The sequence below is a fragment of the Gallus gallus genome, chromosome 6, assembly GCF_016699485.2.
Source record: "Gallus gallus isolate bGalGal1 chromosome 6, bGalGal1.mat.broiler.GRCg7b, whole genome shotgun sequence".
In the NCBI taxonomy this organism is placed as follows: Eukaryota; Metazoa; Chordata; class Aves; order Galliformes; family Phasianidae; genus Gallus; species Gallus gallus.
The window spans coordinates 7,155,722-7,177,221 of NC_052537.1; the positions used below are offsets into that span (position 1 = coordinate 7,155,722).

The following is a 21,500-nucleotide window of genomic DNA, read 5'->3' on the forward strand; positions in this document are numbered from 1 at the left end:
TGATACACCCACGCTTCTTAGTGGAACATAAGCAAAAGGACTGGGATTCTGGTAAACTTAATCTGGATAAGAAATGGGAACAAGAAGCTGGAATGAAGAAAACAAAAGAATTGGGTTTTTTGGTCTGTAGTTGCACAAAAGTAACTGAATAAAGCTTGAGATTCATGTTGCATTGCTGTGTGCTCACATGTAGTAATGATTTAGAAGTTTGTCTTTAGGATACTGTTGTTCCTCTGTAGGATAAGAATTCTGATGTGCTACAGCTTGATCGTAAGCAGCTTATCTGTAATTGGCAGTATTGCCTTAGAAGTCGATCAGCGTCATTCCTGTAGAGAACTTCAGTGGAACTTCAGGAGTTAATTTTTCAGTTAATAAATGGAAGGGAAGAATGAAAAGCTTTGTAACTGACTTAATTTTTTCTTCTTCTTTTCCTGAAGGCTTTTGATAGAGAGGGTGACCCTATAAGATACCTCATTGAGAATGGAGATCCGCAACAAGTTTTTAATCTCTCTCAAAGGTAAGTGGAAAAGCCTTAGAATATAGACCTGTAACTTTCCAGTCAAATAAGTATATGGGCTGAGAGCAAAACAAAAGACTTGCAATCAGACGTATTCAGCTTTTCTTTTGTGTCCTTGGACACTAATGAGAGCTCTATGAATGCTACTGTACTCAGGAATTTTTCACAAGGGACTATTTATTTATTTTAAACACTGTAGTAGGTAAAGCCTATTCAGGTGGAAATTTTCTATTTAGAAGAGTGACCAGGGATTAATTAAAAACCTTTACACTTGTCAGCTCTTGACTAATGAGAGGTACGTTTTCTTGCTCTAGATTCCCACCTTCAAGAATGTTGGTCTGTGGTGGAAAGTCTTTTGAGCGTTGTTTTATAACCTCTTCTTCCTTAAATTGAATACCAATTTAGTGTGGGGAAGAGAGAGTACTTCAGGACATAACAAAGCACCATGTAGGCCTGCATCTGCCTCATCTCCTTGATTTGATACAGGCAACTATTATTTATGTTCCAGAGTAACTGTCTTGTTTGCAGGAAGAATGGAGGATGGTGAGCTGACACCCTGTGGTAGGTGGTGGGACAGACATAAACTGAGGCTTACTTGCTTGCAGCATGGGTATAATAGTAAAAACTCTGCTAGTTTGGTGTAAGGGAGAGATTGAACGGGTCCTTATATTCTGAGTAATTTGGAGACCTCATTGCAACCTTCCAGTATTTAAAAGGGGATTGTAAACAAGAAAGGAATCACCTTTTTACAGGGGAGACAGTGATAGGTCAAGGGGAAATGGTTTTAAGCTCAAGGAGGGAAGGTTTAGCTTGGATGTCAGGGGGAAGTTCTTTACAGAGAGAGTGGTGAGGTGCTGGAACAGGCTGCCCAGAGAAGTTGTAGATGCTCTGTCCCTGGAAGTGTTCAAGACCAGCTTGGATGGGGCTCTGGGCAACCTGGTCTAGTACCAGATCTTGAGGTTGGAGGCCCTGCCTGTGGCAGGGGAGATTGGAATTTGATGATCGTTAAGATCCCTTCCAACCCAAGCCTCTGTGACTTCTGCAACTTGAGTAATGGAGAGTGCACCTCGCTTAAGTAGAGATGCTCCAAGAGCCAGTTACTCAGCAGGTAGCTGTTCTGTGTAGTTTTTGTTCAGCACAGCACTTTTTGCTTTGCATTGTCAAAATCCCAATAGTTCTTCACCCCGAAGAGGTTGTTTTAAAAATGAAATGCACAAGTTCTGGGCATCTATGGGTGGCCTGCCAAACCCACTCTGTTGAGAGTGATCTAGAGACTGAGTCCTTGATACCTCCTCTGTTGTCCAGCTTTGGATGTAAACAGTGTGGAGACAGGCAGAAGTCAAGCTGTTAAAGATGGTATATGAATTCACAGCCATGAATTGAGTCTGAAAACAGATAACAAAACACCGATGTGCTCTCTGAAGACTGTGGACACAGCACACATCTGTGGTCAGTGTTGCAGGTGCGAGGCCCTGAGGGCGCCCATAGGCCTCACCACCTCAACCCGTGTCACCTGTCCTTACAGGGACAGTAAGGGAGGGACTTTGGCACTCCTGCTCAATGCCACACAGCCTCCAGAGCCTCTCATGAGCAACCTGACCCACAGAGCCCCCAGCCTCACGTCCCTCTGTGTGCATGTCTGAACATCACGGTGCTTGCAGGGTTTCAGCAGTCTCCTCACCTTTTGATCTCTTGTTGCCTTTTGGCAAAAAGCAGAGTTCTTCAAAGTGTTTTCTCCTTTCTGTTATCCTTACATGTCTTGTCCTGCAAAAGATGTGTACAAAGTTTTCTTCAATCGTTCACACATTTTCTTGTAAATGCTGAAATGCCTAGAGGGAAGGTTAAAGTAGGATTAATATTGAAGCTTGCAGTTTCTGATTGGCTTATGAAGGCTACTTGAGATGTTTTTACATAAAGATTGATGCATTTTTAGGTACTTCAAGGCCAAAGCAGTGATCATGAGCATGACTCTATATCCTCTCCTTTTTTCTCCTCTGGATTATTTTCTTGCATCATGGAGCATTTCAGTTATTCACTTTGTAGTTGCCCACCTAGCAGCATAGATAGTGAATGTTGTCAGTGGTACATCTATCTACTCTATCTCCTTTATCTAGAAATCAGTCAGAGGAACATGTAATGGTTTAGTTTTTTCCTCTGGTAAAACAGCTTTATCACAACCTGTACTGATTCAGTGCCCTGTTACGTTTCATGAAAGAGAAAGCTGGGATGTTAAATGAATGCAAGTACTTCCGAATCCATGATTTAAACTCAGGAGTCTGTGTAAATCAGCTGCTGCTCAAGTGGTAGAAAGGAGAAGACTGATAAGGCAGCATAGGATAGTGCAAAAATATTGCCAGAACTGACACAGATGCATACAGCTATAGGTCAGTGTTAGTAAAGAAGTATCTGTGGTCAGTATTTTAGTCCCAATTCACTTTTGGTTCTTTTGTGAATTAATACTTTATGTCTAAGTGTGTTATGGTGTTCTTTGTTTTCACTGTTACTTTCCTAAGAAAAACTATTCTGTTCATGTTTTATTGTGGTGTTTCTTGACAAAATACTGAAGTATGATGGGTTTATTATTATGGCTAATAGTTTTGCAAAAACACCTGAAAATAAGAGAATTGCTAGAATAGGTTTAGTGTTTTACACACATAGATTCACATAATATTTTACACCTATTCATATATATATAAAGATGTGTAAATGTATACCCAAACTTTCAGTATCTGTCAATTTCCCTGGAGTTGCGTTTACTCTTCTAGAACAAGGTTATATGCTGAGTCTTCAGCATCTAAAGTCCTGCCCCGGGAGGAGAAGGAAGTTCATGGTTTCTTCCTACTCACTCTAGGATAATAATTTTTTTGTTTGATAACGTGATCTGTACTACACATCTTTTCCCCCGTCTCTGTGGAAATCTGGCTTAGACCTGAACTTAATATATATGGTGTGTTTTACACATTCAGATGCTTGCTTATTCTCTTTGTGACTCCAGACTGATTTTGTGCAGCCCCTGGATCTGTGTATCAGTAGCTGACCACTGGTGAATTGCTTGTAACCCAGGGCATCTCATGTCGTTCTGTACCTCAACTCCCGCTCTAGAGGCTGCATCTGTACTGCCCCATACCTATTCATGGCCTCCAAATTGCCTTCTATCATTTTCTCTTCATAAATGAGCATCAATAGTAATAATATCATGATTTATTCTCCACAACATCCATGCCTGTGTTAATACTTGATTATTAGGGTATATAGTAAATCTTGTGCTTGCACTGAAAGAGCACTAGCTCATAGCAGCACTTTATTGCAGTTATGCAACGTGCAAGTAAGTAGCCTTTCACTATAAAACTCTAAGGAGATTCATGTCTATTAACCATCCATGTCGTATTCCCAAAGTTTAGTGCTGTAATCCTGTCAGTGATATTGGGACTCCTCTGTGATTGATGGACTGCCTTTGGTTCTCTCTCATTTATTATAGCACTGCGGCTTCCTAACAAATTTGAGCCCTTTGTAGGACTATCTATCTGTAATCCTGTATATGACTGTGTTGCTATTTTAGTCCTGAATTACACCTGTATTGAAGCAGAAAGCAAAAAAAAATTTGCTCATCATTTTTATTAGCTTTTACCTATACAAAGCATGCTTTCAGTTGTAATAAAGCCTTAAAAGCTTATTAACTTGCTCAAGGAGAAAAAGTCGTGTAATGCAAAGCAGTGGAACAGAAGTGCTCACAGGAATTTAAAAATTGTCATTTTGATAATGTTTCATGTTTCTGTTTTGTTACTAGTTCTGGACTGCTAGCCTTAGGAAAGCCCTTGGACAGAGAAAGCACTGATCGTTATATTCTGATCGTTACAGCCTCGGATGGCAGACCAGATGGGGTGAGTTTCCTCTGAAAGATTAAGAAATGGGCTGTTACAGTATGTAGCCTGATACTTGAAATAGTCCACTTGGAGTATCTATAAGTCTGCAGCAATGTCAGCATGGGGAATGTACTGTAGCGAGGTCATGCAAGATAAATGCAGTGCAGCCATTCTCCTATGGGCTCATGTCATGGAATAATAGCATAGGTGGAGAAGTCTCTAAGTAAGTGACCTTAAAATTGCTCTTTACGGGAAAGATGTAAAATAATACATCTGTGTTACCTGGGCTATTCCAGAAGCCCGTGTTCAGCTTTAACATTGAAACAGAAAAATCTTTGCCAGTTTGTTCAGAAGCCATCGAGAAATCTCCTGTGCATGGACCCTTGTTCACCCTGCCTTGACTGCTGTAGAAGGAAAGTCTTGTGTGTTATTTCTTTGGCATGTTGCTTCTCCCTACTTTAGCTACTTCCATTTACAAAGATTTGCCTGCCTGCTCAGTAGTTGCTCAGATTCTTTTTCCTCAAAGTATTTATAAAGTTCTTAGAGCCATTATATTTTTCAATATTGATATGGAGTAACCATAACACAGCCTGCTCTTTTTCTATTAAAAAGCTGGCTACAGCTCTCTTCAGTACTTCATCCTAATGTTTTTGGTTTTTTTGCTTGTGAGCTATTATCAGGAATGGTCTCAATAGCTGTGAGTTCATTTGCTTTCATCTTAAACTTCCAGCTGTGAAATGTGATGATGTAAATAAAAAAAAATGCTTTTGGTTCTGGGCTAGGTTATGCTGCTGAAATACCGTTCCATGCTCAGAAAGGCTACTGAAGGCCAGAGAAGGCAGGGTTTGGGGTTCCGTAATAGTTACCACCCGAAGAAGTGTTAAGACATCAGTGGAAGATATTAGTGATTTCTCAGTGCTAGCATAAAGCTCATAGTTTCTCAAAAAGCATAAGTTCTTAGCCAGTCAAGCAGCCATCTGACAAGCAGGAGGCTGAGCAAAGCAGCAGTGGGTCACTGAACTCTTGGGTACTGTGTGTTGTTGGCACACAGAGCTGTGTTGTGTTCACTTCCCTGCTATCTCCTTATCTGCTTTCCTCCCTCAATACCATATAGGTTTTATTTGCTTTGTTTTTATTACTTTTGTATCTGCACAGTATGTGTGTTAGTTGCTCTTACAGTGTAATACGGCTGCACTCTTTTAGCTCGTGTGGTCTCTTTTCTGCTGCTTGGTTTGGGGTCTCTTACTTAAGCTGTAGCTGTTTCCTTTTTTTAAGATTCTTTCTGTTGGTGGCAGGGACAGTTATACTCTTAAAACTGTCCTGCAATATGGCTTACTTTACAGACTGGCTTAATTTCTCTTGCATACTGCGATTCTGCTGACACTACACAAAAGGACGAGCAGTTAGCAGGACTTGCCACCCACCAGGCCAGTACCAAAAATGAAGCTGTAAAAGCCCCTCCATTCTTGATTAATAAACAGTTGAAATAGGGCAGTTCAGCCAATTAAATCCGTGTTTTTTTCAATGCCAGGCAGCAGCGTGTTGGACTAATTTGCAAGGTTTCCTTGTGTCTCTGCAGAAGTGTTTGATCTCCAGCATCTAGTCCAACCCCCTGCTATAGCAGGTTCCCTACAGTAGATTATTCAGGAAATTGTCCAGGTGGGTTTTGAATATCTCCAGAGAAGGAGACACTACAACCTCTCTGGACAGCTTATTCCAGGGCTCTGCCACCTTCAACAGTAGTTTTTCCTCATCTTCAGATGGAACTTCCTGTGTTGAGTTGGTGTTCTTTGCCTCTCATTCTGTTTCTCGACACCACTGAAGGGCCTGGCCCCATCCACTTGACTCCCACCAATTAGATATTGATAAACATTGATAAGGTCCCCTCTCAGTCTTCTGTTCTCCAGGCTGAACAGCCTCAGGGCTCTCAGCCTTCCCTCATAAGGGAGATGCTCCAGTCCCACGTCGTATTTATAGCTCTCTGCTGGATTCTCTCCAGCTCTGAGCTCTGCCTACCTATTAGGCAGGTCCTCCCAGGTCAGGGCATTCATGTAAATTTGCAAATTGACGACATGGCAGACTGTTCTCACTAACAGTGTTGATGCCTGCTTACATGTCAGTGAAATTTCTTGGAGGACCTTTTCTCCTTATTTAGTTTAAAGCATAAAAACCATGGTGTCTCCTTAGGAAAAAGATTCCTCTAATTACAGAACTCGTGCTCTCCAGACTAATTCACCTGCAGCTTGTCATCAAGATCCTCTGTATTGAAAATTCCAATTAATGCCTACAGGGAAATGATCACTGATTGAAGAACTGGTTTCAGTTTACTGTTTGACCTCCACATTCTCCAGTCTAACTCTTCCTCTTGCCATCTGTGAAGTCTGTCTGAATGCAGTTCTGCACTGGAAAAAGACCCTGCTTTGCACACCGTACAGTTCTGGTGTTTTAATCTTTTTTTTTTCACTGATTCTTTTTCTACCCCATTAATAAAGGTTCTAAGAGACTTTTAACCATGTTGTTACAACGCTAAGTAGCTGAGGTTTCTGAGGTTCTGAGCCCCAAGGTTTATTTAGCTGTTTAACGTTGTTTGGTGACAGTCCTGTCCTCACAGACCACCTTCTGACTTCTAGGGACTGCTTGTTCCATCAAAATTACTTACGCCTCCACGAAGCAAGATGACTTTCCATTTAGCTGTGTGGCCTGGCTGACACCATTTCATCACTTTACATGCCTTATAACGCTCTGGATTGCTTAAAATGCTGGGCTGTGTTTCCTGAGTTATTGTTGCTCTGATTGATAAGGTAGAGCATTAACAGGCTGGTGGTTTTTCTCTGACCTTGGAATACCACAGCCTGCCACCTCTCACCATTAACACTACAATCTGACAAACAATTAAGGATGCATTAGCTGAGTAGTCAGAAAAATACTTTTTTTTTTTCCTTAGCTGTAGGGCAAAGTTGTAGATGGGCAGAAGAATGACAGGTGAATGAAAAGAATGTTAAGCTCAAACAATTTTACCAATCTGTGGTGTGTTTGGATGGGAATTGAAGGCAAGAATTTATGTCTTCACATTGCATGGAGTAGCTGGAAATAAAATGTATGCAGGACTTGTGGGTGAAGAAAGAAAGTTTTCCCTGCTCTTTATTTTTGGCTCGGATGAGCATGTGTGTTGACTCATTTGTATATAATACAGGAAGCTCCACTATTGTTTTACTGTGTACTCTATGATTTAAGCAGAATTTAAACAAATGACCAGCCATGGAAATACTCGCCATCATCTATTTTGGAAGTCTGGAAAAACTTGTTGTCCATCTTTTCTTTCCAAGTTGTTGAATTGGCTTTTTAGAAAAAGTCTTTGTGTTTTGAGTATGTGGTTCTGAGTATCTGGCACCGATTAATTAGTCAAGTGCCATAATATTGAACTTCCAGGTGTGGCTAAAACATCCGTGGGTTTGCACTGTAGTCCCTACAGGAGCTTTAATCAGATTGGTGAGGCTTAGAACTGAGAAACTTTAAGAACATGCTGCTGGCTACAGCATGCAGAAGCATAGTGCTCCTAGACAGTCAAGGTAGCCTCTTGGCCACAGCAGTGCCATCTGAAAGACCAACCATTGAAAACTGTTTGCACACTTAGTGGTGTAGTTAAATCGTTGCCGCAGGCTGTTGTTAATGAAAATGGAATAAAAATTTGCTGTGTCCTAGATGCTAGGCAAAGATGTGGTAGAGCAGCTTATGCTAATAGTCTGCTGCCAGGGCTGTGGAGCACTCTGGTGTAGGCACGGACACCAAGCACTGTTCTACCTTTCTTCTTTTCCTTGGTCAGAGCAGTGCAACATTTCAGGTGGGCATTTAGTCACCGAGGGAAACATAAGTAGTCTTATTTCAGTGCAGTGTGTATTTCATGAAAGCTGCACTTTGATATTTCAGTCATCGAAGAGGATCGCTAATTACTTAGAGCATCCATCTCCCATGACATTTGGATTAATTACATTGCCTGGAACCAACAGGTAGCATTCGATCAAGGTAATTTAGGCCAGGATTTACCACTTGAATTGCATTCAGGGAGTTAATTAATTACAGTAAATTTTCTGTTAGTGCTGTAAGTATTATCTGTATCTGCTTCATACCAGTTCCCTTATCCGTTAAGAATAAAGGGTGCGCAGGTCTTAAAGTAAATACTCACTGAAGACATTTTATATGTGCAAAGGTTTGTATTTTAAAAGGTCTGGTCAAGGTTTCTGCTTAGCTGACCTTTCTGTAATCAGTAAAATGGGACCGGAAAAATAAAAGAGGCTGTACTGTAGAACTTCAGAATTGCCTTGATGTGGCACATTCAGTGTGATTTTTTGGTGTAGTGGAAATTAATATTTCATAAATTCATGAGAGGGAACAATACTGTGCTTCCTTCCCCCAAAGAACTTCACTTTAAATGATGTTAATGTTATCTATATAAATGGTGGCTAAAGAAAAATCACTGTTTTCCTGACAAGTTACATGCTTCATATCAGAAAGCCTTAACTTTTTCTTTATCCGTTGTGTAATATTCCATTTAGAAGTGAGGAAGGTGCCTAGCAAGACTTCCTCTTCAGGAGAGAAGGGCTTTCTCTGGCCATGACCTTGCTTTCTTCACACCAGCTGTCATATATTAAAGTGAGATTTAGGAGGCTCCCAGACTTCAAGTGTTTCTACCCGTTGTCTGCTTCCCTTACATGGGTGATATTCCCCATAAAGGCTTTCATTTCAAATGCTGACAGGGAAGGGGTGATTTAGATAATCCTCGTGAAGAAGTAAATTAATGACAGTTTCCCACCAGAGATTTTGTGCTGATTGAAGTTCTGTTTTGAAAGACTGTAGGGTGTCATAGAGTTCTGCATCAGGTTCCAGTAACAGTGAAATCTCCACTTTCAGTTAAATAAAAATCCCACGCTAAAAAAGCTGGGAGAATTGCAGCTGAAGGCTACAGCACGCTGTGTTCCTCCTCTGTTTGGAAGTTGTCAGGTTTGGTTTCATGGTTTTAAGGTATTGATGGAGATGCCACAGCTTCATCTTTTTGAGGCTAAGATGCTGAATCTTCAACATTTTAGATGTAGCCCATGTTTTCCACAGCTTTATCCCCCCCATGCAGCATAACAGATGTAGTGTCATCTGCACATCGCCCTTCAACTATGTTGGGTGATGTGTACACAATGCTCTACATGTGAGTCATTTAGTCTGTGGACACACGGCTTGGGATATAAGCTGCTGGTAGCTCATCCCATAGGAACAGTAATACCTAATTCCAATGGTACCGAGATGCTTCTCAGGTGCTTTGGAGCAGATCAGTGCTCTTCCTGCTCTGCAAATCGACACAGAGGGTTGGAGCTCGGACTCCACGGACGGTGGCTGGAGACTGTCCCAGCAGTGCCATGCGTTTGTCGGGGTGCTTCCTGAGTGCATGTGGGTTTCTCTTCCTTGCCTATTGAAGTTCTGTGGTTTCTCTTTGGCTGTGTGAGTTCTTAGCTTAGAGGGGTTTGCTTTAGGGATTTCTTCTTTTCTGTTGTGCGTTTGTCTTCTTCCCAGGCTGCTTCTGATCATTTTTCATCACTGTTACTATTGACAAGCTCCAGCCTTGTTTGAAGCCTCAGTCCATTCTCTCTCCTAAACTTCTTACAGTCCAGCTAGGCATTTCTTCTGTATAACTTGGAGAGGCATGTAGAGAGTCAGTAGATGCCACTAGTAAAGTTCTCGTACCCTACACTGGAAGAAAACAAGGTCTGACAGTAACTGGGGCTTGCAACTTGCTGATAGGAGCAGACTGCAAAAGAACAGCATGGTCCCCTTCCTCATGGCCTTGTGGATGTTGTTTGTTGTGTTTATACACGTTCTGTGCACACAGGCAGGTCAGTGAACGAGGCCATAACCACTTCTGCATATTTACCCATCCCTTTTTCTAGCTTTGCCATCCTCCTTTACCAGTAATGTTTGGACTCCTGATAGCAGTGTCATTCTTCAGGCTGCCACTCTCCCGGAGCGCTGCACAAGGACAGCACAGCAGTTTGCCTGATATACCATTCACGTGTACTTTATGCTGGTCCTTATTGCTCCCAGTAACCTCAGATCTGAGCAGCTGTTTCTCCTGCTTTGTAAAGAGTAGCTATTATTTTGGATATAATGTGTTGTTCTCCTGCATAATTTTGATAAGTCCTGTTATGTAGATCAGAAGCATTATTTGCAGCTTCATTTCAATCATATAAAGCCCTGGGCTTTAACTCGGATCTTATTATTTGCAAACTAGTTACATCTAGAGATGGTAGCGTTTGTCTTAGAGTTTGTCTAAGTTAATAAACTTGCTTGACATCAGAACTGAGAATGCTTCCTCTCCAAGGCAAAGAATGCTCTCAGCAATTCCCAATCTTAATTTAAATGGCAGCATACAAATAAGTCACAAGTGAAATCTTCAAATTTATCATCTGTAGCGTTTCTCAGGGTCTGGTGTACTTAGGACAAAAAGATATTTGTGGAGGCTATGTAAATGATGCATTTATTGCTTAGGGAAGAATTATATAGGTAGGGACTATTTTATTGGCCCTAAGAAAGCTATAAATTGCAGCCACTGGTCTCTCGTTTGACTTACAGTTATTATGAAAGAGAAGTAAGCACAGTTTGCTTCGGTAATAAATGGGAAGAGCCCGGTACAGAGCTGTAGCACTTTTTCCTCTGCATGGATTTCTGGTAATAACTTCGAAGCTGCTTTCCAAACCACATCCAACAAACACTTTGTAGAAAATTCTAGGTGTTTTTTAGCCATCTCTGTAACTGCATTGTCTCGGTACTTGCATGAGGAGTATCCATTGGCAGAACCAGTTGTGACTTAGATCTCTGTGTGGTTACTGCGGGGAACAGCCCACGTTTGTGCAAAGACTTTCAGTGGCAGTGAAACATACGTTGTGATGTTTAGAGGGGCAGCTCTTCCTTCTCGAGAGGCTTCTGTTCTGCTGTCCGTTTTAGGATCCTCTGGAAAACACAGCAACTGTTCTGAATTCTGTAAGAAATCTGAGGTACTATTTGCCTTCATAATGAATACTGTAATCAACAGTAAAGCATGAGGAAGAATGTAGAGGGAGAATTAAAAGATGCTAGCTGGAGCTGATTTTTTTCAAACATAATTTCTTCACGTTTTCTGTTAATTTTTCACAAACTTCGCAAGAGAAATCCTGCTTCATGTTGCTGGTAATTCTAAGTGTTGCCTTAAGTTTAGTCTGTCATATGCAGGCCATAGGAGCTGAGTTGTTGGTTCTGGATACATTGCAGCACTTCTGAAGTACTGCATTTGGTGCTGAAGTATTAGAAGTGGTAAGTAAAGAGACATCTCTTGCATCCCGAGGCTCCGAGATGTGTGGTATAGCTATCTTTTTTCCCCCCACTAATGAGACAAGAGAGCTGGCTTTGCAGAATTAAAGGCGCTTAATTACCAACTTAAGAATAGCAATGTGATGACTTGAGAGAAGCATCCTCATTTCTGTCTGCTTTAGGCTGCCCTTAGCAGAAGTTACCGTAGGTGTGTGGAGAATGAAGCACAGTTTGGGTGGCTCTGGGAGTGATCTCAGGCAGCCACAGCCACTTGCAGTTGAGAATGGTGGCAAGCCATGACAGGCTTCCCTATCAGTAAGGGAAACTAAGCTCCGTACAAAATACAATGACCTTTTCTCAGTGTGCTTACATTTATCCTCTCTGCAGCACACTTCTTATCCCTAAAGCATGCATTCAGTGCCCTGGCACCCTCCTGCACTGGCTGACGTGCAAGGTAGTTACCTTGACTGCTGTTGCAAAGGGTATGACCCACAGTGTACGTGCTTTGTTATTTTCTCTTCCAACAGCAGACATAGAGTTTGTGGCTAGCCCTAAACCTAACTTTAAAGCAATAATTATTTAGTCAGTGTGATTTCAGTGTTGCTGGTGACTTTTTACATCGGACAGATGATTGTCATGTTACCAGTGTTGCTCCATGCTGCAGTTTTGAATCAGACACTGTAATTTATTCGAGTTGTTCAATAAAGGCTATTTCAGCATGTCAGCTTGCAGAGAACTTAAGCAAAACTTTGGAGCCATCTAATGGGGAGATAAAAATGTTGTTTTTTAAAAAACAATTATTTTCTGGTTACTATGGTTTGTGATGTTAATGGCAGGACAGCTTCTCTGTGCATCTCAAGGAAATAGAGTTAGCCAACTGGCGGCTGCTTCCCCTAGAAGATTGGCATTATTTTATCAGTGGGATGAGGAGTGTTTCCTGAATTTAGATAAAAAAAGAAAACTTCTGGAGTGTTCCCCATTTTTTTCCTCCTCATTTTCAGAGTTTGTTGTTACCAGTGTACACAGGAGCATTGCTGCTACTAAAGCATCTCAGTGTGAATGCTTCTCTTGGTGATCCTGCCACTGCACTGACCCTCTTTCAGTAGCTCATTGAATTGTGACCAATACAAAAAATAGGATATATGTGAAATGGTATTATTACAAGGTCTCATTTTAGTTCCTGTGGAAGCTTAGGGTGAACCTAAAATTTAATATTATAAAATAATTTTCCCAATTTGCATCTCAGTAAAATAATACTCCTTTGCAATGATACTTCTTATTTTAGTTTATGTATAACTTTGAGACTCAGTAAGTGGAGCTATCCTCTATGCAGTGCTGGCAAGCAGGTAAGGAAGGGCTTAAGAAAAGCTTAAGAAAAGCAATCAGTTGGAAAAATACCAAACCTGTGGATAACAGAAGAGTTGGGAACAGTTTCAAATCTCTCTCTTCCTATCTCCTTCTCTTCTTTGTTGTGAAATGCTGCAGACATTTTTTCTTCTAGAGCTAAGCTAAGCTCTTTCATTTTTACAGTTCTTTCTGTCCTGGGGGGTTAAGACTGGCCTGGAATCCCTCTTCTTCAGTATGTCATACTCTACATCACAGAATAACCTATCGAATAACTCAGGGAACCAACCTTTCACCCTCCATATGCTGAAGTCAGGCTGGTAGCTTCATTTTCTGTGTCAGGTAAACTCTATCTCAGGATATAGAGGCATCAAAGGTGTGATTATTACTGTTCTTACCCAGGGCGTGCTCTGACCAGATTCCCAGTCTGTCTGCGTTGCAAAGACAAGCAAGAGCTTTGTCTCTGGTGTCACCTGCAAACTTGAGACTCGTTGTGCTTCCATCACTTGAGACGGTGCGTGCTCCTCCAGGTCACTGACAAAGATATTAAAGAGGATCTTAAAATTCTGCTTAAAATCCAAGTTGTATTAAGCAGGGCTTAACCTTCCCTGCTGTCTCCATCCTCTTGTCCTGTGTGAAATCTGACTCTGCTTTGGTGCTTATTCAAATGACCCCTTCTAGACTTAGGCCACATTTCAGTAAGTTGTCTATTTCCGATATTATCATGATTGGGTTTCAAGATTACTTCAGTAAAAGTGCCCTTTTTTTGCTTGAGACAAAGGAATACTGCAGGGGTATGCTATTAATAGCAGAGTAGGGAGTTGCTTGGATTTAGAATAGCATTGTCCTTTAGGAAAAGGGCTTATAAGGGTTCCTCATAACAAGTTGCTGTGTTGATCTGAAATAAGTCTGTGAGCACCCCCACAGCACACACTCAAGTACAAAAATGAGACCAGCAAGTAAATCACAACAGTAATTTTGCTTTCAGCACTTGCTTCAGAAGCTATCGAATGCAAATGTGTCTTCTGGCAGCTGTTCTCAGAGCTGCTGTGGGTTGATTCAGTGTTGTCAGAAGTGAACATACCACAGATTATCAGACACAGGCTGTTACAATTCTCTGCAATGGAAAAGAAATATTTTTTCAAAATGAGAAGTGCTTTCTTAAGCCAATATTTTCCGTGCCATATTTGTCTCAGTTTATTAAATATAAGAGTTTTTATTACTCTCTATTCTGTGGAATCGAGTAAGCTTAGGAAGATTAATTTACCTTCACTGCACATTGTGCATCATCAGAGCAAACATTCTGGATTGTGTTTTGTGTTGGCAGTGATGCATGAATTGCAAAGTACATTTTCCTTATATACCTTGAACGTGGGAATGGCAGTTGCTGAAACAATTAGCAAACAACCGAACGTAAGCCAATATAAGAAGCTAGCCTGAAAGCATCTTTTTTGGTTTGTTCATTTCACAGTATCCTCAGTTACTTATAATGCACTATGTAGTTACTGGAGGTTGCGTGTTGCGGAACAGCCCTGTTTTCTGCATTTGCCATTGCACAAGGAATTAGAGAACAACTCTTTTTCTGGAAGAGCTGCATTGTGCACGGTTATTATTCGTGCCACTCGCGTCTCTGTGGGGTTTGTGCTTTGCTGTGCTGTTACTGAGGACTGCTAAAACAGCCTGCTGGCACAGGTAGCACTGCAGCGTAGCACACAGGGCACCGTGCAAACACAACAGCCGGATCTGTAGCTATGTGAAGAAGACCGCTGACTCCAATGCCTGTGACTGGGCTGCTTGCCAACGCTGAGGATTTGGAAGGTGAAGGAGATTGACCTGCTCCCAGATCACTCCTGCGGAGAGTAAGCTATCAGATTGAACTGGCGACACAGCAATGAAAGCATGACCACATACTATTAAGACAGTGAGTAGGTTTTGAGTACATTAGTTGTCCTTTGCAAGTGCCAATGTACACGCTGCTCTGTGGCAAACCAAGGAACATGCCCTGTAATAAAAATGAGATGAAATTCTGTTTGTTTTTTTTTTATGGGCCTGTGAAGCCGTAGCTCAGCATGAAGGAGGTACAACAGCAGATGTTTCAGATAGAGTCCGGAGATGCCAATGAGCTTCAGAGCTATCAGGGTTCCTTTAAAGAGTGTTGAAATGGTAGCATTAGACTTAGTAATTTGGGTTTAGGAATAGGTTGTGCCTCCTTCGAGGACAGCAGCTACCTGAAACAATACCATATTTAAAAAATCCTTTCATTTCATTGCAAGCTCATTCTACATCCAGCTCTGATGATTGGATTAGGAAAAGGAAATCTGCTTTGTATTGTCGTTGGCAAACAGAAATGAACAGTAAGCATTCTTCTCATGCCTTTTGCGCATCGCAGCAAAATTAAGGCTGATGAGGATGAAACAGTTGTTCTGCCTCTCTTGCTCTGAAAACCTGAGGTTCAGGATGGAACGAGTCACAACATGAGGATTTGAAAAAGAAACAATGTTTGGATTAAGAGTAGAAATACAAAAAACTTCAACAACATTAAACATTCAAGAGTACGTTTTTATTCTAGATTGTATTATATTTAGATTTTGATGCAGCCCAGTGGGTAGAAGATATAGCATCAGCTATGGCATGTCCACCCAATGCTCCATCACAGCAGCGTGGCTTCTGCTGGGCAGGACAGGTGCTGGTGTGTCTTGCTCTTGGGTACAGAGCATCCTTGCGCTGTCTATGCTAGTGTTCCTCTGTTCTTGCAATAGTAATGATTTCCTGGTGTAATATTTCCATCTTACTGTGTTTTCTTTCCATAAGTGCTTCTCTTTTCCCTGGTGAATGACAATGACTGCTCGTTCCTTCTGTTTGCAACCTGTGTCACAGGCCACAGAAACGTGTTATTAGCTGCAGCTCTTCTGTAGTTACATACACAGGGTATAAAACAAAGGCATGTTTTTTTTGGTGCCACAGTGTTTAAATTCATGAAGCTCAAACTGAGGTGCTTCACCTCAGTGCAAATGATTTCACTCTCCAATTGCTTGAATTTGGATTCTTAAATTAAGGATCCTGAAACTCTTAAAATATCACATGAGGCAAAATATATCTGAGATGCTTTTTTCCTTTCTCTTCCTTTAAGCCAAACATAAGCTCTTCAAATAAGTAACATCTCCTGTTTCAAAAAAATATGCAGAAATAAATGGGTCACCTGTTTACCTGTGATTCTATACTGGATGGATCTAATGCATAGCAATAGAATTGCTGATCAGTTGTCATATGTGAAATTGTAAATTAGATGCTAGTTCATTCATTATTTTATCTTTCTCTGCAGACTTCAACTGCTACAGTTAATATTGTGGTGACGGATGTAAATGACAATGGGCCAGTTTTTGATATGTTTCTACCTAAAAACCTGTCTGTACAGGAAGAGGAAGCCAATGCTTTCGTTGGTCAAGTAAGGGTAAGTTGTTAAGTGCAGTTAGATTGTTTATTACACAAACATTCCGGACTAGTAGGAAAGGAAGCAAAGTAATTTTGCCTTGGGAAAAACTCACACTGAAACGTTTGAAGTTTAAGGAAGACTCCATATAGTCAGATGTATTTACATTAGCAGTTAGCATAATGATCTCTTTTGGGCTTTAAATGATCATAATGGTTAGTAAGTTAAAAAGTTTACTTCCTATAACAATAGCACAATCAGAAGACTAATCTTGAAGACATCCACTGTTGGAAATGCTCGTTTGCCTTTCTTTCCTATTGCAACTGTATCACTAGAGAAAACAGGCACTGTCTTCACAATCCATTAACTACTGTCTTAACGATGCCTCCAGTTAGGATATAGCATTTTGCGTAGCATTAAAAGGGGAAAAGGCATATAACCATAATAACAGTCTATCTCAAAATTTTTATTACTCAGTAAATAACCGCAACGTGTCATATTTACTGTTAATGTTCTGTTCTTTTTGAGTGAACTTGAGATGTTTTCTGGCATTTGTAAAATGAGAAAGTGTTCCTAAGGGATGGGCTTGCCTTTCTTTCTAATTTTGTTACGTACTTTAAAACTTTTTTGTATATTCAAGTTACGTGTCAGCTCCTTCAGTATGGTTTCATTTGTACTAGTACTGAAGAGGTTCTGCATGTGTGTGCGCTCTGCTTGCTCTTCGGTCCGGTATCGTTAAAGGTAGGTAGGTACTGCTCTGAAGCTGCCCAAGCTCAGCTGTGGTTTCAAAGGGAAATAACTTCTCTTAGCATTAATGAAGACCAGAGATTTCTGATTTTGCTTTTGTTAAGCTGAGCTGAAATATCAGTCCTGTCGTTGCACGTGCAGAAGTTAGGATCCTTGTGCTGGAAGCTGTTTCCACGAAGCTGGTTTTTTTCATTGCTCATTTTATGTAGTCGTTTTTCATTTTGCATCCTCAAATGTATGGACGTGATATTTTGAAACAGTACCAAGTATCTTTAAAATCCACTTTGTGTATTTTTCTGGGTGCCCTCAAGGTACAGTAATCTTCTAAAACATTGTATTGAGTTTATTTTTAGTCTAGATGGAATTATAAAATAAAATATGTCATTGCGACAGAACCTCTCTCTGATAAATTAGTTTAATTTCTAAGTTGTGTTGAAATGAAAATATTTAATGAAACCTTTTGGTAGCTCATTGCTTCGTGTGGAATGATAGAAAATGGCTATATCATTTTTTTTCTCATGTTTATCGCCAGTCCTAATTCTCAGTCTCCGGATGGAAAGAGCTTTCTCTTTGTTCAGAAATACTGGATGAAGTTTCTAATTTTTCACATCCATGCAAATAGTGTAGAAAAAGAGTGATCTGGGCACTTGGAATTATTTTCTGGCCTCAACGAGATTATTGAAGTAAGGTTGATTAGCCTTCTGATGTAGCTGTGTTGTTGAGGGAGATTCTTGGCGACCCTGCACATAGCAGGGGGGTTGAAACTTGATGGTCATTGTGGTCCTTTTCAACCCAGGCCATTCTGTGATTCTTCAACAACAACAACAACAACAACAGACGCTTCTGTTACACTGTCCTTCACAGTACATTAGAAACCTCTCCCACTATAGGGCAGTGATGCTATGAGAACCACCTACTGTGGTTCTATTGGAGTATGTTTTATATGGAAAGCTGTAACGTGGTTAAAATGTAAAGGGCTATTTTAAATCAGAAGGGGCTGGTGAAAGAAGGCACTACTTACTGAATTAAACTGCTTGCTGACGGGCAAGGCTTCTTTTCAGAATCTTTCTTACTACAGTCATCAAACAGCTGAAATCCGCCATGGTGAGCACTGTTACAGATGATTTTAAAAAATGACTTTTTTCTTGTCACGTTCCTTTCCCTTTTGAATGTTGACTTCTCAAAAAGATATTTGCGACTTAAGATTTAAGATCCCCCCACAGACCCTTAGGGCCGAGGACCTACGGATGAGGGCTATGAAAAAGATGCTCCACTGCTTTGATGCTTCATTTGTTTTTTATGGCAAGGTATGGGAAACTCTCAGCCCAGTGAGCTTGCAGAAGGAAAGCATTACCCAGGAGGAAGATGAAGTTATGGGCTGCTGAAGAAAATAAGACATGCAAATATAGTGAGAGCAGATGAGAGGCACCCAAAAGTTGTAATGTTGACTAGCATTACTGCACAGATGCTTTCTGTCATCTTTGAAACATGCCTAGGAGTGGTAGTACCTTCTAACTAGGAAGGCAAATTTCACACTCAACTTTGACTATGTCCGAAAGGTGTATATGGGGATCTCCAAGCTGGTGAACCTGACCCTGATCTCTAGGAAGTTAACAAGGCCACCTTGAGTCCATTCCCAAGCAAATGGATGATAAGAAGGTGAATGGGAACAGCCATAACAAATCTACCAAATCATACCTGACCAACTGGTAACTGTCTGAGCTGGGACAAATGGCTCAGTGACTGCTGGCAGACCAGTGGAAGTTGCTTACCTTGGCTTTGGGAAAGGCTTTGATGTGGAGTTTAGTAGCATCTTTCTAGCCATATTATTAGTAAGGCCCATATTTGAGGACTGCAGTGTTGGGCAGTGGAGTGGGAAAGCTGTGGGGACTGGGGAGCAGTGCCATCCAGGCTGCTTTGCAAGGGAGGGTGAGCCGGGGCTGGGGCCTGCATTGCTCAGTATCTTCAGCAGTGACCTGGTTGCCAAGGGTTAGGCCAAATGACCACCAGTTATTCTAATTGCCTACTCTTTGAGTAAATCTTCTAGTAAAAGCCATTATTTTCTTCATACAATATTTCCCCAAATGAATTATTATACAGTTTGTTTATTTTTACCAGCAGCTACTATTTTTGTTTTTATAACTGCTTGTTAGCATGACTTAGGTGAATCTAGGAATGTATTCTGTGATGTCAATTAATAAAAAGGTAAGGCTGTAACTAACAAATGCATGAATGTCTATGGTAAAATGATAGAAATATTTTCAATAACACTTGAAAAGCTGTTGGAATTTCTTTTTCCAATTCTTTTTGTATTGGGCTTTCTCTTATCTGCTCATCTATTCTACACAATGTATCACGTTCACACCCTCTTTTTGAACCCTCTTCCAAGGCGCAGGTAAGTAACTGCAGAGAAAGACCTGGGAGTCCTGGTGGACAACAGGTTGGCCGTGAGCCGGCAGTGTGACCTTGTGGCCAGGAAGGCCAATGGTATCCTGGGGTGCATTGAAAAGAGTGTGGCCAGAAGGTTGAGGGAAGTGATCCTCCCCTCTGCGCTGCCTGGGGGAGGCCACAGCTGGAGCACTGTGTTCAGTTCTGGGCTCCCCAGTTCAAAAAAGACAGGCATCTCCTTGAAGCAGTTCAGTGGAGGGCCATAAAGATGATGAACGGCCTGGAGCATCTCCTATTGGAGGAAAGGCTGAGTAACCTGGGTCTGCTCAGCCTGGGGAAAAGAAAACTGAGAGGGGATTTGATAAATGTTTGTAAATAAGTAAAGGAGGGAGGTGGGAAGCAAATGGATGAGACCAGGCTCTTCTTGGTGGTGTGTAGTGATAGGACGAGGAGTAATGACCTAAAACATGAACACAGAAAGTTCTTGCTAACATGCAGAAGAACAACTTTATGGTAATGGTGACAGAGCACTGGAACAGGCTGCCCAGAGAGGTGGTGGAGTCTCCTTCTATGGAGATATTCAAGACCCATCTGGACGCCTACCTGTGTGACTTGCTGTAGGGAACCTGCTTTAGCAGGGGGTTGGATTTGATGATATCGAGCTCCCTTCCAACCCCTGCAATTCTGTGATTCTTTCCTTGCCAAAAATGTTAGGGTACCTGCTTTAGAGGGGGGATTGGACTTGATGATCTCTTGATCTCCCTTCCAACTCCTGTGATTCTGTAATTCTGATATGAAACAGTTAAATGAAACACTCTCATTTATGTCTCTCTGTTTTGAGTGGGTAAGTTGGACTTAAAAAGGGATTCTCAGAAGGGCTTAGGTAACAGTCAGGATTTAGTTTCCCAAGGAGGCGTAGAATTAGGGTAATGAAAGACTTGATGTCGGAGAGAGGTGGGCCTGTTTGTGGCAGGGAGGGAGTGCTAGCCCTCTGAAGTGCCCTTGATTTTTGCCACTCGAATGGCTCTTTGTCTGCCTGCTGAAGTTCATGAAGGCACTGGCACAGGAGCACTGCCTCTGGGGATTTCAGGAGCACACTTGAAGATCAAAAGAACAAAAGCTAGAAGGGACGAGGCTGACAGTGTAGTGGATGCATTTCAAATCCCTTTTATTTTACAGCACCGTCTGAATGGGGTAGTCAGAGGTGTATTGCTGCTCTGTCATGTCTGATGATCAGGATCCCTGAACAAGATAGGAGCAGAATTACTGAGTGAAGTTCTCTACACAGGACTAACAGAAAACTAAAAGCTTCACATCAGAAGCTTGGAAATGAAATTCATACATCTTATTTTCTGTTGCAGTCTAAAGTAGCCTGATGTTGAAGGGACGACGTCCGAATGATCAGCATTCTGCAGCATACCGTTTATCAGTATTATGTGCATGGAACATGGAGAAGCGGGATAAAACGTAGTTGGCTAGCAGTGGCTGCAAAGTTTGCAAATATCGATCACAGAATCACATGGCGGTGAACAGCCTACCTGTAATCAGGTGCTTAAGTATCACCAGGCCTTAGATTTTCCCTAAAATGAAGGCACTGTAAATAGGCTCCAATGCTAGAAACGGACTGCACACAGTGTGCCTAATATCTCTGTCATCTTGACTCAGTTTAAAATGAGAAATGCATTAAAAGAAGAAAAAGCTTACTCTTGGTCATGCAGCTGTACTACTCAAGTGGAAAACCAAGCCTTGGATAAATTGTTAACTTGAACTTTGGTGTATGTCAAGTGGCATCTGTCCACCACAGAACAGAGTAACTGTAAGGCAAGTAGGGGAGAACAGAGACCGCCTGTATGGCAGTGTAGAGATTTCATGTCATTTTACT

General features: G+C 41.3%; 1 protein-coding gene across 8 annotated transcripts in view; it reads left to right on the plus strand.

The window, feature by feature from the left end:
• The window catches only part of PCDH15 (protocadherin related 15), a 990,968-nt gene that overhangs the window by 852,510 nt on the left and 116,958 nt on the right, over positions 1-21,500 (plus strand). For all 8 annotated transcript variants that reach the window (XM_046942815.1, XM_046942814.1, XM_046942813.1 and 5 more), the window contains 3 exons: positions 438-517; positions 4,305-4,398; positions 16,376-16,504. In XM_046942815.1, coding sequence (XP_046798771.1) covers positions 438-517; positions 4,305-4,398; positions 16,376-16,504 — 303 coding nt within the window. The remainder of the gene's footprint in view (positions 1-437; positions 518-4,304; positions 4,399-16,375; positions 16,505-21,500) is intronic.